Source organism: Lichenostomus cassidix, chromosome 22, assembly GCF_008360975.1.
Source record: "Lichenostomus cassidix isolate B80296 chromosome 22, HeHo_3.0, whole genome shotgun sequence".
NCBI lineage: Eukaryota > Metazoa > Chordata > Aves > Passeriformes > Meliphagidae > Lichenostomus > Lichenostomus cassidix.
In genome coordinates, this window is record NC_139502.1 from 3680573 (window position 1) to 3707245 (window position 26673).

Below are 26673 nucleotides of genomic sequence, written 5' to 3' on the forward strand. Positions count from 1 at the left end.
GAGTCCATAAATAAATGTAAAATTATCCCAGGATTCCCTCTCCGTGACCCCAGCCCAGCAAATTCCAGCACAATCCATAAACACAGAACTCTCCCAGGATTCCATCTCCACAATCCCAGCCCAGCAAATTCCAGCACAATCCATAAATACAGAACTATCCCAGGATTCCATCTCCACAATCCCAGCCCAAATCCCACCACAATCCATAAACAAACATTTCTCCTCCAGCTCCTTTCTCCTCTCACTCCAACATTCCCCCAACCCTTTCCCCACCTGGGAACGCCGCGAACCACAAACCCTTTGGAGCAGAGAGAGCAGCTGGGAGAGGAGAAAGGGTTTTCCCTGGGATTTTGGGAATTTGGGGGTTTTCCAGGCGCTCACCCTCCGGATGCAGCAGGAGTGAGGCACCCCGCAGGCCAGCGCGCCGCTGCCGTTGCACGAGTGGTACTGGTTGACCTCCCAGTCCCGATACTCGTCACCTCCGCAGCAGGAAAACTGCAGGAGAACACAGGGACAGCGTGAGGAGCGCGGCTGGAGAGCCCTGGGGTGCTGGGATGGGCAGGAAAGGCTTGCTGCTCCCCCAGGTTAGGGGGTGGGTTGGTATACTGGGGGGAAATCGCACCCTGGGAGGGGCTGGGATGGAATTCCCAGGGAAGCTGTGGCTCTTCCTGCATCCCTGGAGCAGCTGGAAACTGTGGGAAAATCCTGGAAAAGGGGTTGGGAATCAGCCTGAGGCCCCTGGGACAGCAGGGAATGGATTCCCATGGACACAGGGCGGGGATGGATGGGGTTTGGGAAGGAATGAGGGTGGGGAGGGATGGGATGGAATTCCCAGGGAAGCTGTGGCTCTTCGTGGATTCCTGGAGCAACTGGAAACTGTGGAAAAAATCCTGGAAAACGGGTTGGGAATCAGCCTTAGGGAGAGAGGAAGGAACTGGGAATGGGAGAGATCCAATGGGAAATCTGGAATTCAGCAGCATTTCCAGGAGACATCCCAGCTGGGATTTGGGGAATGGAATGGGAATTTGGGATGAGCCCAAGGGATCTGCACTGGGCAAGGATCCATTTCTCTGTTTATCCATGAAAAATAAAGGATTTTCTGGATATCCTGTGGATTTCCTGGTTCTTCATTCTCACCTCCATGGATCTAACAGGGATCTGCCATGGGGAATTCCATTTATTGCCATTGGGATCATTGTGGGAACACAGCCAGGACACAGGGAATGGATTCCCAGTGGGAAAGGGAGACTGAAATGGGATTTTGGGCAGGAATGAGGGTGGGGAGGGATGGGATGGAATTCCCAGAGAAGCTGTGGCTGCCCCTGGATCCCTGGAGTGTCCAAGGCCAGGCTGGAGCAACCTGGGATAGGGAAGGTGTCCCTGCCATGGAATGGGATGAGTTTTCCGATCCAATCCACCCCAAACCAGTCCAGGATTTTGTGATTCCAGGAAATGTAGCTGCAATGGGATGAATTTTAAGATCCAATCCACCCCAAACCATTCCAGGATCAATCCCAAGCCTCCCCAACCCTTTCCCTGCCTCTCCACTTCCAGCACCCAACACTCCCTGCTCCCAGGGAAGCTGAAGGCACCAGGTCAAAAGAGTGGGAATTTGGCTGATTTATCCAATTTATCCGCATTTTGGGGGGATTTGGGAGTGGCTTTCCCACTCCTTAGCTCCATCCCTGCTTCCAGCCTCATCCACACCGCCAGGATTTAATTCCAGGAGACAAATCCCTGCTTTTCCCCAGGCAGGGATTTCAGCCAGCCCACAGAACCCTCACCAGGCTCCTCAGCCCTGCGGGGATTTCTCCTCCCGTCAGGATGAATTAGGGATCAAATCCTGCAGCTACAAAGGGAATCATCATTATTAAAAAAAACCTCCTTTTTTCTCCTTCTCTCCACACGAGGAAGAGAAGAAAAAAAATCCCATCAAAGTCACTTTGTGTTCTCCACGGAATCCTAACGAGGCTGTTCCACTCCAGCTCATCCCTCCCTGCGGAAAACAACCGGAATATCAGAGATTTTCCCCCAAAATGGAAAAGCCCGGAGTGGGCAGGAAAGGCTGGAGTGCTTGGAAAGGCAGGAAAAAAGGAGTTTTTCCCCAGTTTTTGAAGAACCAAACTCATCCAGGAGCAGATTTCTGGGAGAGGTTTATCCCTGGGAGAAAAAAAAATAAAACTCTTGGGATCCTCCAGGTCTGATCCATCCTGGAGCAGCCAAAGCACGGATTTATAATTTTAATTTTACAGTTCCTGACTTCTCCCACCTGGAATTCCTGGATTTCAGGAATCCTGGGAGAACAACCTCCAAAAACTCCATGGAAAAAGGAAGGAAACTGCTGAAGGGATCTTGGATAATATCCACATCCTGCCGAGGGATTTTCCTGCTTTTTCCCCTATTTCCCTTTTTTCCCCTATTTTCCTGCTTTTCTTTTTTAACTGGGAAAAAATTGTCCCCAACCCCTCCAACCAAGGGGAACCTCCCTGGGGAATTCCCTCCTCTCCCAGGAGGAGTTTGGCCCAAATTCCCAATTTTTTCCCCAGTCTCCAGGTGGGTTTTACTTCCAAGGAAGCTCTGGCGGTTCCCAGAGGAATAACAAATTAAAATTCAGTTTAAAAAAAATTAATTCTAAACTTAATTTAAAATTTAAAATTGAAATTTAAAACTATTTATGTTTAATTGATTTTATTTAAATTTATTTATTCAAAAATTAAATTTAAAAAAATTAATTCTAAATTTAATTTAAAATTTAAAAGTGAAATTTAAAATTATTTCTTGTAAACGGATTTTATTTAAATTTATTTATTTATTTATTTAAATAAAATTAAATGCAAAAATTTAATTCTAAATTTAATTTAAAATTTAAAATTGAAATTTAAAACTATTTATGTTAAATTGATTTTATTTACATTTATTTATTTATTTAAAAATAAAATTAAATTTTTAAAAATTTACTTCTAAATTTAATTTAAAATTTAAAACTGAAATTTAAAATTATTTCTTGTAAATGGATTTTATTTAAATTTATTTATTTATTTATTTAAAACTAAAATTAAATGCAAAAATTTAATTCTAAATTTAATTTAAAGTTTAAAATTGAAATTTAAAATTACTTCTTGTAAATTGATTTTATTTAAATTTATTTATTCATTTAAAAATAAAATTAAATTCTTAAAAAATTTAATTCTAAATTTAATTTAAAATGTAAAATTGAAATTTAAAATTATTTAATTTTAATTTATTTTATTTTAAAATCCTTTACTTATTTATTTGAAATTAGAAACGTATTTATTTCCCTCCTCCCACCCTCTCTGGGCAGGTCGGGAAGAGAAAAAAAACTTCCAGGCAGTGATTTTCCACCAAAAATGGGAAAATTTCCCTGGAAATGGGAATATCCTGGTGTGATCCCAGCACGGGAGACTCACAAATATCAGGATAAATCCCAAAAATCCCAAAAAATCCCTGTGGGCTGAGCTAGGGGAGGCAAAACTGGGTGGCCAAAAATCCCACTGCAGCCAAAGCAGCTCCAGATACCCAAGGAAAACACCCCAGGATGGGAATAAACCCTAAAATACGGGAAAACAGGGAATGGGATTCGGAATTCCTTGGAAAAGTCCCTCTCATCCCAGCCAGACCTTTTCCTGCACGAAATCCAGGATGTTCTTGAAGTCCAGGTCGTCGTAGTAGTGCCTGATTCCCGCCTGGAGGTTGGAGTGGAAAACCTCGTTCATCTGGGGAGGGAAAATCCCAAAACTGCGATTTATTGGTGGAAAAACAGAGCAAAATTCTGTGGTTTTCACTGCTGTCCCCGCAGGAGGAATTGCTCTCTGTCCCAGGCTGGTTTTGGGGTGAAAGCCATCGTTTTGGGGTGAAATCCATCATTTTGGGGTGAAATCCATCGTTTTGGGGTGAAATCCATCATTTTGGGGTGAAATCCATCATTTTGGGGTGAAATCCATCATTTTGGGGTGAAATCCATTGTTTTAGGGCTGCCTGGATCAGTTTTCTCCATTCCCAGCCCATCCGAGCAGCCCCAGCCATCTCCATCCTCCTGAATTTCCCTGTTCCGTTGGATTTCATCCCAAAACTCCTCCAAACGCCTCAATCCCACGGAAAATCAGCATTTGAGCCCCTGGCAGAGAGTTCTGCAGCCTCGGGAGAGGGAAAATCCATGGGATGGGATTTATCCATGGAAAAATATCCCACATGCAGGAGCAGAGACCTCAGAGCCTTCAGATCCCAAAAAATCCCAACAAATCCCAAAAAATTCCTTGGGAATTCCATCAGGGAACAGCGAGGATGGACTGAGGTTGTTCCTGCTGCTCCTTCTGGGACACTCCAGGCCATTAATTAAGCACTAATTAGATGGAAAATGAATTTTAGGGATGCCTTGGAAGGATCTTGGGGAGGCAGAATGGAGGTTCTGAGTTAATGAGTTAATTGTTTAATAATAATTTTAATAATAAACAAACAGGGAAGAGCCTGGAATGGATTCTCTGTTTGATTTCCAAAACTCTACCAGGTGGGAATGTTCATGAAGGGGGGGAAAAGTCAAAATTAAAAAATTCAGTTGTGATTTAAAATAGTGAAATAAAATGTGAAAAAAGGAAAGAAGGAAAGGAAAGGAAAGGAAAGGAAAGGAAAGGAAAGGAAAGGAAAGGAAAAAAAAAAAAAAAAAAAAAAAAAAAAAAGGAAAGGAAAGGAAAGGAAAGGAAAGGAAAGGAAAGGAAAGGAAAGGAAAGGAAAGGAAAGGAAAGGAAAGGAAAGGAAAGGAAAGGAAAGGAAAATTTTTAAAAAATTATAAAATCAAAATAAAGTAAGAAATTAAAAATAAAATTCAAACAAAAAAGTAAAATAAAGTATTTTAAATTTTTTTAAATGAATTTTTTTTTATTTTTTTTGTAAAAATTGAGGTGATAAAGAACTTTTCTCCCCGAGTTTGAAGCAGGTGGAAGAGAGGAGGGAAGGGGAAAATGTCACTTTTCACAATTCCCTGTGACAGGACAATGAGAGGTTGGGCAGAGCAGGAATGGGGAGGAGAACTCAGGAAAGGCAGGAAAAGCTGCCAGGGATGATTCCTGGGAATCCCAAACAGCTCCGGAATATCCTCATTGCTGCTCTGCTCCTCGCTAACCAGCACAGTGCTGGTTTGACCAATTCCTGCAGGATTTTCCCCAAAAAGGCTCATTGGGATCCCTCTGGAACGAAATCCTGATTTCCAGGTGGGATTTGAACATCTCAGTTCTGCACTCCTCCCTTGCCAGGATCACAACCCCAATTAATCACCTGCCCTCATTTGCATATCAACAGAGCTCGTTTGAATGCCGAGCAGCTCCGAGGCCACGGAATTAATTCTCCATCCAATTTGATATCAAATCCAATTAAATCTGCTTCTGGGGAATTCAATAAACAGCCATTGTTCCGCAGGAGGATTTGCCTCCCGACAGCTCCAGGCTGAGGGAATTCATCTATCGGATTTGTCTCTCCTCCCTCCTCGTTTGGGTTTTTAATTAGGTTTTCATATCACCCCATTAAATTTAAACGCAGTGTTGATGTCACTCCATTAAATATGAATTAAATTTTTATATCACCCCAATAAATATAAATTAAATTTTGATATCACCCCATTACATTTGAATTCAGTTTTGATATCATCCCAATAAATTTGAATTAAATGTCGATATCACCCCGTTAAATTTGAATTCAGTTTTGATATCACTCCATCAAATTTAAATCAAATGTTGATACCACCTTATTAAATTTAAAATAAATTTTATACCAGCCCATTAAATTTAAGCTTGGTTTTGGTATCACCCCCTTAAATATAAATTAAATTTTTATATCACCCCCATAAATTTAAATTAAATGTTGATATCACTGCATTAAACATAAATTAAATGTTGATATCACCCCATTAAATTTAAATTAAGGGATGATTCCAGCCCTGCTGGGCTCTGCTCCATCCCGGAATTCCAGCACAAGGATTCAATCCCGCATCTCTCCAGAGCATTCCTGGGCTCACAGCCAAGGATTTAGTGCTGAATTTTCCCCAAAATCCCAAAGGGATTGGTGTGGGAAAGGCTGCAGCAATCCGGATTTCCTCGGAGCAGGAAGGGCAGAGTTTTCCTGGGATTGGAGGAATTTAGGGATCTGGGAAGTGATGATGGAAAAGGCAAAACCCTCCTGTGGTGTTCCTTTCCCTTTTGGGGTCACCAGAAATCCCAAATCCAGCCCTGGGAATGGCTTCCCACTGGGAAAGGGGAGATTGAAATGGGATTTTGGGAAGGAATTCCTGGCTGGGAGGGTGGGGATGGGATGGGATGGAATTCCCAGAGGAGCCCCTGGATCCCTGGAGTGTCCAAGGCCAGCCTGGGGGAGAGAGGTGACCTTCAGGGTGTCTCTGGATGGGATTTAAATTAAAAATAAAAAATTTAATAACAAATTTTAACAATAATTTTAATACTAAAAACATGGTCCTTCCCACCCATCCCATTCCAGGATTCCAGGATGGTTTGGAAGCCTTGAGCTCTTTGTCCATCAGGGAATCAATTTTTGGGGATTTTCCCCAATCCCGAGGGATTTCTCCTCCCCCTGCATTCCCTGAGCCGGCAGGGATCGATTGGATCAATCATTCTGTGGATTTTAGGGATGGAATCACTGGATCAATCACTCCATGGGTTTTAGGGGTGGAATTACTGGATCAATGGATTATAGGGATGGAATCATTGGATCAATCAATCATTCAGTGGATTTTTGGGATGGAATCACTGGATCATTCCATGGATTTCAGGGATGGAATTAGTGGATCAATCACTCCATGGATTTCAGGGATGAAATTAGTGGATCAATCACCCCGTGGATTTCAGGGATGGAATTAGTGGATCAATCACCCCATGGATTTCAGGGATGGAATTGGCACCAGGAGGTTCCTGCAGCACTGGGAAGCAGCCAGGAAAGGGAAACATTCCCATCCTGGCTCAGCTCCATCCCGACCTGCAATTAACGGGATCAGGGCCAGGAATTAACGAATCCTGATTAACACCCCGCGGGTTTCCCGGGAATGAACCCCAGGAGAGCTCTGGGTGGTGCTGGAGATCCACAGCAGCCTGGAGCTGCAGGGGAGAGACATTCCAGGGTCGGGAATAACTCCGTTTGCAGGGATAACAACTCCATTTTGGGGGATAACAGTTCCATTTTTAGGGATAAAAACTCCATTTCAGGGATGACAACTCCATTTTCGGGAATAACAACTCTGTCTTCTGGGATAACAATTCCATTTTCCAGGATAACAATTCCAGTTTTGGGAATAACAATTATGTTTTCTGGAATAACAACTCCGTTTTCAGGAGTTTTGGGATTGGGAAGGGACCACAAATGTCTCTCCCAGCACAAAGCTCCAGGAAAAGCCTGGATTTCACAGAGAGAAACTTCCCAATAAAATCCTTGTATCATTTTCAGGGAGAGCAACTCCATTTTTGGGAATAATGATGCTGTTTTTGGGAATAACAACTCCAGTTTTGGGATAACAACTCCGTTTTTGGGCTGATATTAACTCTATTTTCAGGAATAACAACTCCATTTCCATTTCCATTTCTGGGAATAACAACTCCATTACCGGGAACAACTCCATTTTTGGGGATAACAACTCTGTTTTTGGGATAACGACTCTATTTTTGGGAATACCGACTCAATTTTCGGGAATTCCGGGCAGCACCCACCTTGTTCTCGAAGATGATCTCGATGAAGATGAGCAGCAGCTCCGTCAGGAAGATCAGCAGGAGAATCCAGAAGAACTGGAATGAGGAAGGAAAGGATTATCCCAGCTCTGTATCCACGTGTGGCTCCAACAGGGACACTCAGGAATCCCAAAATCCCATCGCCTGCTCCCCAGGGAGCTGCGGATCAACTCCATCCCGAATTTTGGGAAGTGGGGAAGGAGGGTGGGAGGAGCCAGGAGGCCAAAAACCGCTGGGAAAAGAGGGAAAACGGGAAAAGCAGGAGGGAATATCCACTCTGGGGTTGGGGTTGGACACTGGGGTTTCCAGGCTGGAATTCCAATGGAAAATCATCCACCCCATGGACTCCAGGCTGGAATCCAGGGAGGTTGGGGATCATCACTGCCCATTCCCGTTGATTTCCAAAGGTTTTGGGCTCTCTCCAGGAATTCCTGCCAGGAATCACATCCCGCTTTTCCAAGGGCTCAGCTCCTGCTTGTCTCCCTAGGTTTCCTCCCTCGGCAATTCCAAAGATTCCCAACGCACAGGAAGGGGAATGGTTCCCATGGCAACCAGCTGGAATCCCAAAAACCTGCTCAAAACATCGGGATTTGGGAGAGAGAGAGGGGATTCATTCCCGGGATATCCACCCTGACCCTGGCCTGGTGCTGATCCCGAAGATTCCCAAAGAATCCCAAAATTCCTCAGCGAAACCCCAACCCCAGCTCATCAGGGGTTGGTAACTAATCCCCACTAACGAGCAGCACCACTCCAGGCCCAGTGGGATTAGGGAAATCAATCAATTAATTAATTAATTCCTTAATTAAAGAGGTGACAAGAGCAAATCCCCATCCACAAATCCCAACATCCATTGGAATTCCAAAGAAAAAGGGAAGCTTTGGGGGCAGTTTTGGGTTCCAAATCCCCCAGCAGGGGGGAGAAATTCTCTTTTGGGGACATTTTTGTTCTCCAAACTCAGTTAAAACCCCGAGGGAAAAAAGGAATCTGAGGAGATTTGGGCTCTTTTTAGCAGGAAAAAATTCCAACTCTTCCCACTCAGAACAGAGGGAAGGAAGGAAGGAAGGAAGGAAGGAAGGAAGGAAGGAAGGAAGGAAGGAAGGAAGGAAGGAAGGAAGGAAGGAAGGAAGGAAGGAAGGAAGGAAGGAAGGAAGGAAGGATTTGAGTTCAAACCCCAAAAAATTCCAACTCTTCCCACTCTGAGCAAAGACTGAGGATTCAAACCCAGATGGGTCAGAGCAGAGCACCAAGAAATTCCTAAAATCCATTTCAGGGATGAATTCTGTCCCCACAAAGCTTCCTCTGGAATCCCCCATCCTGCGGCTCTTCCTGGAAAAATGGGATTTTTCCTCACTCTGCCAGGTGGATTCTCTCCCTTTGGCCATTCCCAGCATTCCCAGATTTTGTCTCATTCCCTCCTTCCAGGCTCCGTTTGGGTTGGGAAGATCCTCCAGGTGAGACCTGAAGGAAGAGTTTGGAAAAATTCCCATTTCCAAGAGGGAAATCCCAAAACAGAGCTCAGCTCCTGGTCCTGCTAACACCCAGGAAAACCCAATGTTAACTGGGGAGAAAAACGGAGAATTCCGACTGGAATTCCCAACCAGAGGGAACCACAGGGAACGCTCAACCCCCTGGACACCCCAAAATTTGTTTAAAATCCCACAATTCCCCCCTAACTCCCAGAGGATTTGCCAGGAAAGCAGCCAGAAATCCAGGTCTCCAGGAAAATCAGGATGCCGGAGCAAAATCCAGCTTTTTTTCACCCAAAACCCCCCAGTGGAGCAGCCAAGGCCACGGATAGGGCGGGAAGGGGAATTTTCAGCAATTCCAAGGATTGCAGCAGCCACAGCACTGCAGTGCAGTTGGGAATGGAACTCCTGGCACCATCCCGATGTTCCCTTCCCAAAGCTCTCGGCTCATGATCCCATGAGTCAGCAATCGGCTCCGGAAGAAAATTCCAGTGGCAAAATTCCAGGGGGAAAATCCACCTTACCCAGGATCTGACACTGGAGTCTGCAGAGAGTTCAGAATCACGAGGGAAGGAGGAAATCAGCCATTGGAATTCTGCTTTTTCCTGGAATTTTGGCCAGAATTCGCTCTTTTCATGGAAGTGGTGATCGTGTCTCCATGTTTCCCACTCCATGCCAGAGAAGTGGATCGGGAAGGGATTGGGAAGGGAAAGGATTGGGAAGGATGGGATTGGGATTGGGATTGGGAAGGAATGAGGAATGGATTGGGAAGCAGATGGGAAAGGGATTGGGAAGGAATCCAGAAGGAATCAGGAAAGGATCAGGAAGGGATCCGGAATTTTCTCCAGGGTCTCCCCAGCACAAAGCCCAGCATTCACGGAGAGCAAATTCCCAATAAATTCACTCCAGCTCAGGATGCTGAGTCAGGGAAGAGCAGCTCAATCCTGATTCAATTAACGCTCAGTTAACGAGCTCATCCATCCCAACGTTCCCGATAAATGACGCTGCCCAATTCCCACAGGAACCTTGGGATTGATGGATCACTCCCATCCCGGGAGCAGCAGAGCTCGGAGAGCCTCCTTCCCTCCTTCCCTCCTTCCCTCCTTCCCTCCTTCCCTCCTTCCCTCCTTCCCTCCTTCCCTCCTTCCCTCCTTCCCTCCTTCCCTCCTTCCCTCCTTCCCTCCTTCCCTCCTCCCACGAGGCTCCAAGGGATTTTTAATTTCTGGTTTTGTTCTTTTTTAATTTTTCCCAAATCCCAGCTGGAAAAGCCCCACAGACCCAGCTCTGCCCCAGGCCCCACGGCAGGGCCATTCCCGACTTTGGGAATAATTTGGGTCAATTCACATAAACACTGGCCAGACTGCCCAGAGAGATCCCTTCCTGAATTGATCCATTCCCTGATCAATCCCTTCCCTGATCAATCCATTCCCATATCAATCCCTTCCTGAACTGATCCATTCCCAGATCAATCCTTTCCTGGATCAATCCCTTAACAGATCAATCTCTTCCTGAATTGATTCCTTCCCTGATCAATCCCCTCCTGGATCAACTCCTTCTCATATCAACCCCTTCCTAGACCAATCTCTTCCCATATTGATCCATTCCCTGATCAATGCCTTCCTGGATCAATCCATTCCCATACCAATCCCTTCCCATATCAATCCCTTCCCGGATCCATCCCTTCCTGAATTGATCCCTTCCCTGATCAATCCTTTCCTGGATCAATCATTCCCAGATCCATCCCTTCCTGGATCAATCCCTTCCCACATTCCCCCCGTCTGTCCAGTTCCCTGACTCCTCCCTGCGCCCCACAGGGATCCTGGATGACAAATTCCCTTTCCCAGGAGGTTAATCCCACCTGGAATATTGATCTGATCCCAAGGAAACACTCCCACCCTGCTGCTGCCTCATTCCCAGAGGAATCCCAGGAATTCCGAGGACCCAGGAAGGTCAGGGATGGGTGAGAAGCACCGAGGCTGAGGAGGGAAAATTTTTCACAAATTCCAATTCCAAAATTCCATAATTTTTCCTGAATTATTTGGGAATCACACCGGGATTTCTCAGGGAGGGAAGGAGCTCACATTCCAAACCCCAGGGATTCTGGAAGGATTCGGAATGGGAGAAAGATGTAGGGAAAGAGGTTCAAGGTGAAGGAGGGTGGAGTTGGGTGGGATTTGGGAAGGAATTCCTGGCTGGGAGGGTGAGGAGAGCTGGGATGGAATTCCCAGAGGAGCTGTGGCTGCCCCTGGAGCCCTGGAGTGTCCAAGGAAAGGCTGGGATAACCTGGGATAGAAAAGTGTCCCTGATGGAATGGGATGGGAACGGGATTGAAGGTTCCTCCCAACCCAAACCATCCCAGGATTCCATGGGATTCACCCAGGATAGAAAACTCCCGGAACAAGGTGGAAGCAGAGGGAAATTCAGGATTATTTCTAACTCTGAGCCAATTCCATCCATGACCTCCCAGCCTGGCTCCAAGGAAAACAAGCTCCAAACAGCCAGAAAATCCCAAAATCTCTCCCAATCATTCCTTTTCCTGGCCCTTGGAGCTTCCCAGGCAGCCCAGGGGGGCTGATATGGGAAAAAATTCCCTCCTGGATGATCCATGTGCTCCTGCAGCTCAGCACGGATGAGATCAGCACAGTGATAACAAGGCTGAGATGAGGAATGGATCCATAAATAAATTGCCAGGGACTTTTCCAGGCCATTGGGAACGCTGGAGATGCTGTTCCCGAATCCTCCTGCCCTCTGGATGAACTGGACATCAAAGCCCTGCAGGCAGAGCAGCAGCGAGGAAAAATTGGAATCTTTTCTGGGGAAAAACTGCTGCCCAGGCTGCTGGAAAATGAAAAATTGCTGAAAATGAAAAATGCTGTGATTCCCAAACCACGGGATTCTCCAGGAGTGGGATAGCAGGGCTGGAATTCCCTTTCCAGAGGCTGGGGATGGTTAAATTCCCATTCCAGCCACCACCAAACCCCACGGAGCAGCTGCATTCCCTGCCTGGGCAAAAATCCTCCCAATATTCCATCTTTATACCTTTTTACAGCAACTTTTCCAGCCAGAGCTGGGGCAGGAAGAGGGTCGGGAATATGGATAGAAAATATGGATAGAAAATATGGATAGAGAATATGGATAGAAAATGTGGATATCCAGGGTGGGAAATCCAGATATTCCAACCTTGAGGCACAAAGGAATCTGTGCAGTTGATTTCCCTACAGAGAAAAGGATTTCTCCCCATGGAAATAAATATTTCTTTTCCTCTTCTCCCCACTGAGCACAAATCCCGAGGTTTGGAGCTCCAGGCCATCAATCCCCAGGATTTTTGGGACGTTGGGAACAGCCTGTTCCTGCGGGTAAATGGGAATGGATGGAGCTGTGGTGTGCAGGAGGAGGAGGAGGTGATGGATGAGCCTTCAGCAGCCCCGAGCAGAACTGATCATCCCTGGTGGAGAATTCCACGGGGAATTCCATGGCTCCGGGGGAAACAACCCTGGAGCTGCTGAAACACAGCTGGGTCTGTGAAATGGGATAGCAGATCCTTCGGAATGTGATCTGAATCCTCTGGAACACAAATCTGAATCCTCTGAAACACAGATCCTGGATCCTTCCAAACACAAATCCCGGATCCTTTGAAACACAACTCCAGGATCCTTTTAGACACAAATCTGGGTCCTTTTCTCCAGGATTCCAGGTCCTTTCAGACACAAATCCGAGTCCTTTTAAATGTGATTCCAGATCCTATTAAACACAAATCCTGGATCCTTTTAGACACAAATTCAGATCCTCTTGAACACCAATCCCAGATCCTATTAAACACAAATCCAGGATCCTTTTAGACACAAATCCAGGATGCTTTTCTCCAGGATTCCAGATCCTTTTAAACACAAATCCAAGTACTTATAAATGTGTTTCCAGATCCTTTTAGACACAAATCCCAGATCCTTTTAGACACAAATCTGAGTCCTTTAAAATGTGTTTCCAAATCCTTTTAGACACAAATTTTGATCCTTTTAAACAGGATTGTTGGGGAAGATGAAATAGGAAAGCCTTATGATATAACTGCCTTTATGATTACCTGGCAAAAGATCCTGAAAACAAGCTCTGAGTTACTGAACACCTAGAAAACAATGGTATGGCCACTGAAGGTAATCCCCTGTTGACAGAACAATCCCCTCTGCCTGCAGGCAGCTCCAAGGGTCAGAGCAGACCCTGCCTGATGGCAGAGGGTCCAAAAAGCAGATTTTAGGGTTTAAAATATAACCCCATATGGTAATGGGATGATTCTTATAGGTTGTATGTAAATGTTGTAGGGTTTGTAGCTTGTTCTGGATTGGTTAATGAGAATTAGAATATTCAACACAGAAGATGATTTATTGTGTTGTAAACGGCAGCTCGAGCTCTTGGCATCTGATCTCTTGATCTCTCTCTTCCTTCTCTGACCTGCTCTGGGCTCGTCTGGCAGCCTAGCAGGTTTTTACACCCACGTTCTTTCACAATAAACCCTGATGCTCTAAAACCTGACTTCAGAGATCTTTTGTTTCTATTCCATCCTCATAACCAAATCCCACAGAATTCAATCCTACACAGGATTAAAGATCCTTTTCACCAGGATCCTGAATTCTTTTAAACACAATCCCAGACCCTTTTAGACACAAATCCTAGATCCTTTTAGACACAACCCCAGATCCTTTCAGAAACAAATCCCAAGTCCTCTTACATATGATTCCAGATCCTTTTAAACACAAATCCCAGATCTTTCTAAACACAAATCTTGGATGCTTTTAGACACAAATCCTGGATCCATTTCACCAGGATTCCAGATCCTTTTTGACACAAATCCGAGTCCTTTTAGACACAAACTCAGATCCTTTTAACCAGGATTAAAGATCCTTTTAAACACAATCCCAAATCCTTTTAAACACAGTCCTGGATCCTTTTAGACACAAATCCCAGATCCTTTTAGACACGACCCTAGATCCTTTCAGAAACAAATCCAAGTCCTTTTAAATATGATTCCAGATCCTTTTAAACACAAATCCAAGTACTTTTAAACGTGTTTCCAGATCCTTTTCTACACAAATCCCAGGTCTTTTTAGACACAAATCTGGATGCTTTTAGACACCAATCCAGATCCTTTTAACCAATATTAAAGATAATTTTAAACACAAATCCTGAATCCTTCTAGACAAAGATCTGGATCATTTAAACCAGGATTCCAGGTCCTTTTAGACACAAATTCAGATCCTTTTGAACACCAATCCTGGATCCTTTTAAATGTGATTCCAGATCCTTTTAGAAACTGCCTCAGATCCTATTAAACACAAATCCAGGATCCTTTTAGACACAAATCCTGCATGCTTTTCACCAGGATTCCAGATCCTTTTAAACACAAATCTGACTCCTTTTAAATGTGATTCCAGATCCTTTTAAGAAATAATTTGGATCCTTTTAAACATGATCCCAGATCCTTTTAAACACAAATCTGGATCCTTTTAACAGGATCCCAGATCCTTTTAGACACCAATCTAAGTCCTTTTAAATGTATTTCCAGGTTCTTTTAGGCAAAAATTTGGATCCTTTTAAACACGAATCCCAGATCCTTTTAAACATAAATCCAGATCCATTTAAATACAAATCTGGGTCATTTTAAATGTGATTCCAGATCCTTATAGACAAAAATCCTGGATCCTTTTAACCAGGATTAAAGATCCTTTAAAACACAAATCCTGGATCCTTTTAGACACGACCCTAGATCCTTTAAAACACAATTCCAGATCCTTTCAAGCACAAATCCAGACCCTTCCATCCCCTGGGATTTTTCCAGGATTATTTCTCCCCAAGGATTCATCCCTGTGGATTCCAGGAGCTGAGCTCACCCTGGGCCAGAGGATCCTGAGCCCAACTGCAGTCCCAGGAGGAGAAATTGGGATTTTCCAGGGCTTTCCTGGCTTTTTGGGATTGGGAATCTGCAGTGAGGATGTTGATCCCGAGGTTCCCGGTGGGAGAAGTGACTCAATTCCAGCCCCAATTCCAGCCCCAATTCCAGCCCCAATTCCAGCCCCAATTCCAGCCCCAATTCCAGCCCCAATTCCAGCCCAAACTGCTCCAAAAAAGGAGAAAATTCCAGCAGAGACATCGGCAAATCCCAATTCCTGCAGCAGCCACGGGAATTCCAATTCCAAACCCAACCAATCTGAGGAAATTATTAGATTTATTCCCTAAATTCCCTGGAATTCCCTCAAGGCAAAGGCAAATCCTGCTCTGCTCTGCTCTTCTTCCAAAGGAGGAAAGGTTGGCTTGGCCAGGAAAAATTGGATTTTCCAGCAGGAATTCCTCACCTGTGGACTAAATCCCAAACTTCCTAACAGCACCTGAAATCCCTGGATCCATGGAATTCCCTCCCTGGGATCCCCCAGCCATGGTTTTTATCCCAGATTCCCAAAATTCCCTGCCTGGGATCCCTGGTTTTATCCCGAATTCCCAGAATTCCCTGCCCAGATCCCTGTTTTTTGTCTCGAAATTCCCAGAATATCCCTCCCAGCTCCCTGGTTTTGATCCCGGATTCCCGGAATTCCCTGCTTGGATCCCTGGTTTTCACTCCAGATCCCTGGAATTCCCCACCCCACTCTCTGGTTTCGACCCCAGATTGCAGAATTCCCTGCCTGGATCCCTGGTTTTGATCCCTGGTTTTGATCTCGGCTTCCTGGAATTCCCTTCCTGAGATCTCCCAGCTATGGAACTGACTCCAAATTCCCAGAATTCTTTCCCTGGGGTCCATGGTTTTTATCCCAGATTCCCAGAATTCCCTCCTGGGATCCATCATTTCTATCCCAGACTCCAGAAATTCCCCACCCGGCTCCTGGTTTTGATCCCAAATTCCTGGAATTCCCTCCCTGGGATCCTGAATTCCCAGAATTCCCTGCCCAGATCCCTAGTTTTTATCCCAGAGTTCCTGGAATTCCCTGCCTGGATCCCCAAACCGTGGTTTTCACTCCAGATTCCCAGAATTCCCTGCCCAGATCCCTGGTTTTGACTCTGGATTCCCAGAATTCCCTCCCTGTGATTCTCCAGCCATGATTTTGACTGCAGATTATCAGAATTCCCTCCCTGGATTCCTGGTTTTGATCCCAGATTCCCAGAATTCCCTCTCCAGGATCCCCAAACCATGGCTTTGACCCCAGATTCCCGGAATTCCCTTCCAGGTATCCTGGTTTTGACCCCAGATTTCCGGATTTCCCTGTCCATACTCCCCAAACTATGGTTTTGATCCCGGATTCCCAGAATTCCCTGCCCAGCTCCCTGGTTCTATCCCAGATTCCCAGAAATCCCTCCCAAGATCCCCAAACCATGGTTTTGACTCTGGATTCCTGGAATTACCTCCCGGGATTCCCCAGCCGTGGTTTTTATCACAAATTCCCAGAATTCCCTCTCTGGGATCCCCAAACCACGATTTTGACTCCAGATTCCCAGAATTCCCTGCCTGGCAACCTGTTTTTGATCCCAGCTTCCCAGAATTCCCTCCCTGTGATCCCCAAACCACAATTTTGACTCCAGATTCCCAGAGTTCCCTCCTGGGATCCATAATTTTTATCCCGAATTCCCAGAATTCCTTCCCCGGGATCCCTGGTTTTATCCCGAATTCCCAAAATTCCCTCCCTGGATCCCTGGTTTTATCCTGAATTCCCAGAATTCGCCACATCCCTGTTTTTGATCCCAGATCCCCAGAATTCCTTCCCGGGATCCCTGGTTTTTATCCCGAATTCCCGTAATTCCTGAATTCCCGAATTCCCAAATTCCCGCATTCCCGCTGCTCACCATCCTGAGCAGGGTCCGGTTGTCGCGCAGGCTGCCCAGCATTCCCAGGAAGGACACCAGGAACATGGTTGATCCCAGCAGGAGCAGCAGCACTGCCGGCGCCAGGAAAATCCCATCGAGGGTCCTGAGGCGCTGGCGCTCCGCCTCGGCGTAAATCCCGACGGCCAGCAGCAGCAGCCCCAGCGCCTGCGGAACGGGAATCACCGTGGGAATTAGTGTGGGAATTGTGGAAGGAATTGTGGGAATTGCCGGAATTATGGAGGGAATTACTGCTGGAATTGAGGGAATTATTGTGGGAATTATCACGGGAATTGCTGCGGAAATTGCGGGAATTGCTGTGGGAATTATGGGAATTGCAGGAATTATTGCGGGAATGATTGAGGGAATGATTGCAGGAACTATTGAGGGAATTACTGTGGGAATTATGCGAATTGCGGGAATTATGGAGGGAATTATGGAGGGAATTATTGCAGGAATTACTGCGGAAATTGTGGGAATTGCTGTGGGAATTATGGGAATTGAGGGAAATATTGTGGGAATTATTGCAGGAATTATTGAGGGAATTAGTGCAGGAATTATGGCAGGAATTAGTGTGGGAATCATGGGAATGGTGGGAATTATGGAGGGAATTACTGCGGGAATTATGGGAATTGAGGGAATTATGGAGGGAATTAGTGTGGGAATTAAGGGAATTGCAGGAATTACTGCGGGAATTACTGCTGGAATTGAGGGAATTAGAGTGGGAATTGTTGAGGGAATTATTGTGGGAATTATTTTGGGAATTACTGCTGGAATTGAGGGAATAATTGTGGGAATTATTGCGGGAATTACTGCGGGAATTATGGGAATAGCGCGAATTATTGTGGGAATTATTGTGGGAATTATTGCGGGAATTATTTCGGGAATTACTGCGGGAATTGCGGGAATGATTGAGGGAATGATTGCGGGAACTATTGTGGGAATTAGTGAGGGAACTACGGTGGGAATTATTGAGGGAATCAGGGGGGAAAGAGAATCCAGATTCGTGGAATTCCCACCTTGGGAGCAGAGGGTGGGATTCTCAGGATTTGGAGGGAAAAGAGATTCAGGGCTCTTGGAATTCCCTCCCTGGGGTCACCAAACCATGGGAATGACTCTGGATTCATGGAATTTCCTCCCTGGAACTCCCAAACCATAGAGGTGGCTCTAGATTAATGGAATTCCCTCCCAAACCATGGGAGTGACTATGGATTCCTGGAATTCCCTCCCTGGGATCCCTAAACCATGGTGAACCCTCTGGATTCATGGAATTCCCTCCCAGGAGATCCTCCCGACATGGTGGAACCTCCAGATTCCTGGAATTTCCTCCCTGGGATCCCCAAACCAGGGGGAATCCTCCAGATCCATGGAATTTCCTCCCAAACCATGGCGAATCCTCTGGATTAATGGAATTTTATCCCTGGGATCCCCCATAAATGGGAGTGGCTCTGGATTCATGGAATTCCCTCTCTGGGATCCCCAAACCATGGCAGTGGCTTCAGATTCCTGGAATTTCCTCCCTGGAATTCCCCAGACATCCCGAGGGTTTGGAGTTGCTCCAGAGGCTCCATCCCAAGGATTTCCCAGCTCTAATGAATCCATCAGGGAGCAGAGGGAGAGGAGAGATCATGGAAAAGGCATGGAGCAGAGTTGGGAAGGAGTCAGGGATGGGGAGGGAATGGCAGGGATGGGATAATGGGATAATGGGATCCATGGGATCCATGGGATCAGTGGGATCAATGGGATAATGGGATGGATGGGATAATGGGATCATGGGATCCATGGGATTCATGGGATCCAGGGGATCAATGGGATCAATGGGATCAGTGGGATCAGTGGGATCAGTGGGATCAGTGGGATGATGGGATAATGGGATCAATGGGATCAATGAGATCCATGGGATGAATGAGATCCATGGGATGAATGAGATCCATGGGATCAATGGGATAATGGGATGAATGAGATCCATGGGATCAATGGGATAATGGGATGCAATTGGCTTCACCTCCCAGCAGGAGAAACTGAGGAGGTTTTTGGGATAAACTCATGGAGTTCTTGAAAATGGCTTTTCCAGCCTGAAAAGCATCCTTGGAAAAGAGCAGGAGTGTGGAATTCCCGAGGCTGCGGCAGGGCAGTGCTGCTCCTGCCTCCCAGATTTTCCTTTCAGGAAAACCCTGCCTGGTTTTCATGGAATTGCCACACCCCAGGAATTCCCTATGCAAACACTGAGCTGATCCACCAGAATTCCTCATCTCCAGAGAATCCTGGAATGGTTTGGGTCAGAAAAGATCCCAAACCCTTTTCCCATCATCCCAGATGCTCCAGCCTGGCCTTGGACACTTCCAGAGATCCAGGGGCAGCTGGGAATTCCCAGGATTTTTAATTTAACCCCTCGTGGGCAGGGCCAGGTTGAGCCCCAGCCCTCCCTGCCTCCCCCAAAGGCAGAAATTCCCCTCTAATTAACAAAATTAATTAATTTCCCCTCCTCCAGGCAGCCTCAGGCACAAAGAAACATCTCAGGAAGCCCCGAGGGAGAGGATGGATCTCCTGGAATGACTCCCGGGAGAGCAGATGGCAGCGGAAAGCTCTGGAACATTCCGGAAGAATGGAGGAGCAGTGAGCTCTGCTGTTCCCATCCAAGGGATCCGGATGGACAATCTGGAGGGAAACACCAGAATTCCCTGAAAAGCAGCATTTCTGGGGGAAAAATCCTGGATTTGGAGCTTCCAGGGCCTACAGAACCTGGCAGGGGAATAACAGGATAATCCCTGATTTCACCAAAATCCATGGAGGAGCTTCCCTGGGCTCCAGGGGGTTGGGTTTTCCCACGGGAATTCCAGCAGCAGGGATATTCCCAAGCCCTGGAATCTCAAGGCCTTAACAAGGTTTGTGGGGATTCCTCTGTTAATTGACCACTTTAATTGAGTGGGAATTCCAGGGTGGAGAGCTGGAGATTCCTGCTGCTCCAGGGAAAAAGCAAATCCAGCTTTTCCCTCCCTCCCTGAAGAGGAGTCTTTTCCCATTTGGGAAGGATCTGTGGGATTAGATCCCAGCCCCGGGAATGGTGGGAATTCAGGGATTGGAGCAGCCCTGGGGTGTCCAAGCTCCACTCCCACCCTGGGATCCACAGTCCTGGAGAGAAAAAATTGGATTTTTTGGACCATCCCTGTGGCAAATTCAGGATTTCGGAGCCTCCAAGGCTGCAGGTGAACCTGGGATTGTTCAGGGATTGAACAGGGATTGTTCCTGATGGAGCTGAGAGGCCCCAAAACAGCATTCCCTGCATTCCCTCTCGAAAAATTCATTCCTGCCATTCCCTTTGGAAAAAAAAAGCCATTCCTGCCATTCCCCCTGGAAAGGCCATTCCTGTTTTTCCCTCTGCAAAAAGCCATCCCTGTTTTTTCCCTCTGGAAAAAATGCCATTCCTGCATTCCGTCTGGAAAAATCCATTCCTCAACTGTCACGTCAGGATGTGAAAATCCCAATATTTAAAGCGGTCAGCGGAAAACATCCACTTTTGGTTCGATGGGAAAGGAATCTTTGCTGGTTTTCTATATTTCCATTTTTTTTCTCTTTCTGGATTTTCTAAGGGAAGGAAAGAATTGGTTCTTTTGGGGAAAGAAAACCCCAAATCTTCACTTTGCTGGATTAAAACCTCCTGGATGAACCCAACCCATGGTGCTTCGGTTCAAAGCCACTCTCTGCTCATCCCAAACTCTTTTCCTGATTTTTCCACCCAAAATGAGGCCATTGGGAAGATTTCCCATCCCTAAATCCAGTTTTCCACAGGCTGGGACATCCCAAACCTAAAAACTCCAAAACCTCCACAATCCTCAACCTCATCCCGCTGGATTTGCACCCTGGGGAGTGAAATTTTCCCCAAAAATCCCTTTTTTTCCCCAGGAAAACACCCCGGGAGCAGCCGTGGGGTTAACGAGGCTTTTGGAATTAATTGGGCAGCGATTGTGCAAATGAGGGCAGAATTAGGTCAGGGGCTGAAAGGAGCTGCACAATTCCCATGGATTCCCTGGAAACTTGGGAAAATCCCGGAGGTGGAGGCGGGAGGGGCTGGAGAGATCCAAAATGGGGATTTTTTGGGGTTATTTTCCCATTTTTCGGACAAATCTGAGCCTCGCGCTGGTGGATTTGCCAGGGAGCTCCACTGAGCTCCTCCCAAAATGCCCCAAAAAAGTGGGAATTGTCCCACGGTTATCCACATTTCCCAAAGTGAATCCATAAAACTGCAGGATTTTCCCTGGATTTGTTTGGAAAGCGAGAATCCTGCACGATTCTCACCCAAAAACTCTGAGCTCAGCCAGAAATAGGGGAGAAAGCTGGATTTTTGGGGATTGTGGGAACCTTCCTACCCAACAGACTGCCAGGACATCAGGGACATATTCCCAAAAAAACCCTTTTTTGGTGATTTTTGCAGTTGGCCTGAGTCCTCGGGCCAGAAATGGGAGAGAAATCCAGATTTTGGGGGATTGTGGGAATCTCACCAAGGCCTCTCACCAAGATCCTCTCACCAGGGATCTTCCTACTTGACAGATCCCTGGGAAATCAGGGAGATATTCCAAAAAAAACTCCTTTTTTGGTGATCTTTGCAATTGGCCCATGTCCTCAGGCTAGAAATTGGGAAGAAATCCAGATTTTTTGGGGATTATGGGAATCTCAGTGAAGCCTGGTCCCTCAGTAGCCTTCCCACCCTGGGAAATCAGGGAGATATTCCCAAAAAACCTCTTTTTTAGTGATTTTCGGGCTTGGCCTGAGTCCTTAGGCCAGAAATGGGGGAAAAATTCAGATTTTCGGGGATTGTGGGAATCTCACCAAGGCCTAGGCCCTTCAGCAGCACCCTTCCTACCCAACAGACTGCCAGGAAATCAGGGAGATATTCCCAAAACACCCTTTTTTGGTGATTTTTGGGGTTGGCCTGAATCCTTGGGGCAGAAATGGGGGAGAAATCTGGATTTTGGGGGGATTTTGGGAATCTCACTGAGGCCTGGTTTCTCATGAATCTTCCTACCCAACAGATCCCCAGGAAATCAGGGAGATATTCCCAAAAAACCTATTTTTTGGTGATTTTTGGGGTTGGCCTGAATCCTTGGGCTAGAAGCGGGGGAGAAATCTGGATTTTTGGGGATTGTGGGAATCTCACTGAGGCCTGGTCCCTCAATAGCCTTCCTACCCTGGGAAATCAGGGGATATTCCCCCAAAAACCCTTGTTTGGTGATTTTTGGGGTTGGTCTGAGTCCTTGGGCCTGAAATAGGGAAGAAATCCAGATTTTTTGGGGATTTTGGGAATCTCACCAAGGCCTGGGCCCTCCAGGAGTCTTCCTGACTGGAAGACTGCTAAGAAATCAGGGAGATATTCCCAAAATAACCTTTTTATGGTGATTTTTGGGGTTGGTCTGAATCCTTGGGCCAGAAATAGGGGAGAAATCCAGATTTTTGGGGATGATGGGAATCCTGGTCCCTCAGGAGCCTTTCTTCCTGACAGATCCCCAGGAAATCAGGGGATATTCCCAAAAAAACCCTTTTTTGGTGATTTTTGGGATTCCTTGGGTCACAAAGCTCAGCCCTGCCCTCCCAAGCAGCTCATCCACGGATCAGAAATCCATAAATCTGGGAATTCATCCATTCCTGAGGTGCCCCAGGGCATTTCCGTGATCGACCTGCACCGCCAGCCCCACCCCAGGTTATTTAACCTCAGCAGGAAATATTCATAAATAAATCGCAATTATGCAAGATTTAACCCCAAAAACTCCATGAAAAGCGCCATGGAATTGGTGGAATTCCTGGTTTTCCCCTCCGCTGCTCCAGCAGGTGTTTGCAGCTCTCAGGTGTGGGGAAATCTCGGCCTGAGTGGAGTTCAGCAATTCAAAAATGCTCCAAAATCTGCTTTATTTTGGATTTTTCTGCTCCTAAACATGGCTAAAACCCTGCTGGGTATCTGAGATGGGCAGAGAGCACCTGGGGGGGAAAATACCAAATTTCCTGATTTTTTTAAATAAAAAAAAAATTACATTAATTTTTTTAAAATTTAAAATAAATATTTTAATTTTTTAGATGTTAATGCTCCAAATGGGACTCAGAGCCACAAAGGATTCCTGGGAGCAGCACTGGGGGAGGGATGAGATCTGAAATCCCCAAAAACCTGTGGATTCACCCCAAAATTGCCCAGTTTTTGGGAGGTTTTCCTCAAGGATCTGGGGCTTTGGGAAGGAAATTGGGACATCGGAAAGTGAAATGGTTGGAAAACCAAATCCACCTCATGGGGATGGGGAAACACCTGGAAAAGTGGGAAAACGTGGGGAAAAGTGGGAAAACATGGGAAACCATGGGAAAACATAGGAAAACCTGGGGAAACATGGGGAAAAAAATGTGAAAACATGGGAAAGCATGGGGAAATGCGGGAAGACATGGGAGAACACAGGAAAACATGGGAAAACATGGGAGAACATGGAAAAAACATAGGAAAACGTGGAAAAAAATACGGGAAAACATGGAAAACTATGGGGAAGCATGGAAAAAACCATGGGAAAACATATGTAAACATGGGAAACATGGGAAAATGTGGAAAAAACACAGGGAAACAGAGGAAACCATGGAGAAACATGAGGAAACCATGGACAAACACATTAAAACATGGGAAAATGCAGGAAAACACAGGGAAACATAGAAAACCACGGGAGATCGTGGGGAAATGTGAAAAAGAATGGGGCAACATGGAAAACCCTGGAGAAACATGGAAAACCGCGGGGAAACATGGGAAAAATATGGATGAACACGGGGAAACATGGGAAAAACCATGTGAAAACACGGGAAAACATGGGGAAAGGTGGAAAAAACATGGGAAAACAAGGAAAACAGTAGGGAAACATGGAAAGCCACGGGGAAACACGGGAAAAAACATGGGAAAACATGGAAAACTGTGGGGAAACGTGGGAAAAGAAACATGGGGAAACATGGGAAACCGCCGGGAAACGTGGAAAACCACCGGGAAACGTGGGGCAAAACATGGGAAAACAGGGGGAAACATGGAAAACCATGGGGAAACGTGAAAAAAAAATGGGGAAACATGGGAAACATGGAAAAACACGGGAAAACATGGAGAAAAACCGTACCGAGAAGAGCGTGGCGTAGGCGGAGAGCGCGAATTTGATGCCATAGTAGTAGAGGCGGGAGTTGCGGCACTCGGAGCTCCAGGCCATCCCTGCGCTCCGTGCCGCGATCCCAAATCCCGGGATTGCCGCGGTCCCAAATCCCGGGATTGCCGCGATCCCAAATCCCGGGATTGCCGCGGCGATGGAACTCGAGCGGCGCTGATTGATTTCCGCCCGGCAGGGACCGAGCGCTCCGCGTTAACCCTTGCGGGGCTGCGGAGGGATTTCCTGCCCGGAGAGGGGAAATGCTGCTGGGGAGAGTTGGGGTTTGTGGGGTTTTTGTGTGGTGGGGTTTTTGTTTGTTTGTTGGGTTTTTTGGTTTTTTGGGGTTTTTTTTGTTTTGTGGGGTCTTGTGGTTTGTTTGGGTTTTTTTTGTTTTTTGGTCTGTTTTTGTTGTTGTGGTTTGGTTTGGTTTTGTTCTCTTGGGGTTTTTTGTTTGGTTTGGTTTGGTTTGGTTTTGGGGCTTGCTTGGTTTTTGGTGGTTTTTTTTTTTTGGTTGGGGGGGTTTGGTGGGTTTTTGGTTGGGGTTTTTTGCGGGTTTTTTTGTTTGTTTTTTTTTTTGTTACGGTTTTTGGGGGGTTTTTTTGGGGGGGTGTTTTTTTTGTTGTTGTTGTTAGGGGTTTGGTTGCTTTTGCTTTTGCTTTTGCTTTGCTTTTGCTTTGCTTTTGCTTTGGTTTTTTGTGGTTTGGGGTTTTTTTGGGTTTTGGTTTTGTTTGTTTTTTGTTTTGATTTTTGTTTGTTTGGTTTTTGGTTTTTCGGGGTTTTTTTTTTGTTTGGTGTTTTGGGGTTTTTTCCCCAGTCAAGGGAGGACCCTGACCAAGGAGAATCCCCAGCCATGGGGAGACCCCAAACAGGGGGAGATCCATTTAAAGGGGAACCCCTTTAGGGGTCAAGGGGATCATCCAGCCACGGGGAGACCCCAAACAAGGAGAGAATCCAAACAAGGAGAGACCCCAAACAAGGGGAGACCCCAAACAAGGGGAGACCCCAAACAAGGAGACCCCCAACAAAAGGGTGACCCCAAGAAAGGGGAGATCCCAAACAAGGGCACCCCAGCCATGGGGAGAAACTGATCATGGGGAGATCCTAAACGAGGGGATACCCCAACCGAGGGGACCCCAACAGAGGGGAGACTTGGGTCAAGGGGAGACCTCGGCTGAAGGGGTCCCCCGGTGAGAGGGCACCTCTGGCCATGGGGAGACCCTGGAGAAAGGGAGACTCTGGTCAAGGGGTGACCCCAGTCAGGGCAGGTCTCTGGCCAAGGAGAACCCCCAGCCATGGCGAGACCCCAAACAAGGAGACCCCAACAAAGGGGGCTCTGGCCAAAGAGGGGGAGCATCCAGCCAAGGGAACACCCCACTGAAGGGAAGATCCCTAAAAAGGAGAGACCCCAAACAAGGGGTTTCCTGGCTAATGGGGGACCCTGGTGAAGGGGAACCTCTGGTCAGGGGGAGACCCCAATGATGGGAAGACCCCAGCTAGAGGAGAACCCTGGCCATGGGGAGAGCCCAGCTATGGGGAGACTCTGGTCAAGGGAAGGTCCTGGTCAAGGGGAGACCCCAGCCCAGGGGTGACCCCAGCCAAGGGAGACCCTGGCTATGGGATGTCCCTGGCCAAGGAGCCCCCCGGCCATGGGGAACACCCATGGGGCTGATCCTCGTTTGCAGCACAGCTGGGGATGGGAAGGGAAAGGGGGATGATCAGGATGTGATTCCTGCCCTGGGAATCCCAGGGATTTCAGGCTCTCCTTCCCCAAAACCCCAGTGAATCCCAAACCTCTCGGGCTGGAACACCCTGAGTGCCTCTGGGATCTTCCTGGTAATTAACACCTGAGGTTCCACACGTGGTTAATTATCCCATGGAGCTCATTCCCCAGATCCCCCGGATTTGAGGCTGCAGGGATGGGAACAGCAACAAACCCAATTATCAATTGATGTATCAATTAATATCAATTGGTGACTGACATTATCAATAACCCCAGAAAGGAGAAATTCACTTCCCACAGGACTGGATTTTGCTGTTTCTCAGCCCTCAGGCCTGAAGAATTCTCACCTGGGAATCAGGAATGACCACAGCGATTTTATTCCCCTTCAAAACACCTTAATTGGATTTTTTTAATCATCCCAAAGCCTCTCTGCCCGCAGCAGGATGATGTTTAACCTCCCTTCCACCCGGTGATAAAATCTCCATTACCCAGGATCCGAGAGCTCCTTAAATTCCCCTTTTTTTCCCTTTCCCCTGAGCAAACAAAATCGAATTCCCTCTTTCCCTCTGGAAAAGGAGTTCTGGCAGCTCCGACGCACACGGAAGTTTCTCCATCCACCCCGAGGGATGAACAAACAGCAACCAGGCTGGCATGATCCATTTATTTTATCCATTTATTTTATCCATTTATCTTATTTAATGGGCAGGGCCTGCCGGACACAGGGAGAGGCTGGGAAAAGCTCGGTGCGGCTGGAATCGATCCCA

The 26673-nt window shown here is 46.6% G+C and overlaps 1 protein-coding gene and 1 long non-coding RNA gene across 3 annotated transcripts in view; one reads left to right on the forward strand and one right to left on the reverse strand.

The window, feature by feature from the left end:
* Nucleotides 1-24377, reverse strand: part of LOC146428068 (tetraspanin-15-like) — a 42645-nt gene extending 18268 nt beyond the window's left edge. The window contains exons 1-5 of one of the 2 annotated variants that reach the window (XM_085080472.1): nt 24166-24376; nt 17024-17209; nt 7722-7796; nt 3639-3734; nt 382-495 (exon numbers count right to left, since the gene is read on the reverse strand). In XM_085080472.1, the coding sequence (XP_084936598.1) occupies nt 382-495; nt 3639-3734; nt 7722-7796; nt 17024-17209; nt 24166-24252 (558 nt within the window). In that variant the 5' untranslated portion in view covers nt 24253-24376. Of the gene's footprint in view, nt 1-381; nt 496-3638; nt 3735-7721; nt 7797-17023; nt 17210-24165 lie in introns of both variants that reach the window. The other variant, XM_085080473.1, reaches the window with a different exon arrangement.
* Nucleotides 1-26673, forward strand: part of LOC146428069 (uncharacterized) — a 59228-nt gene that overhangs the window by 273 nt on the left and 32282 nt on the right. The window lies entirely within an intron of this gene.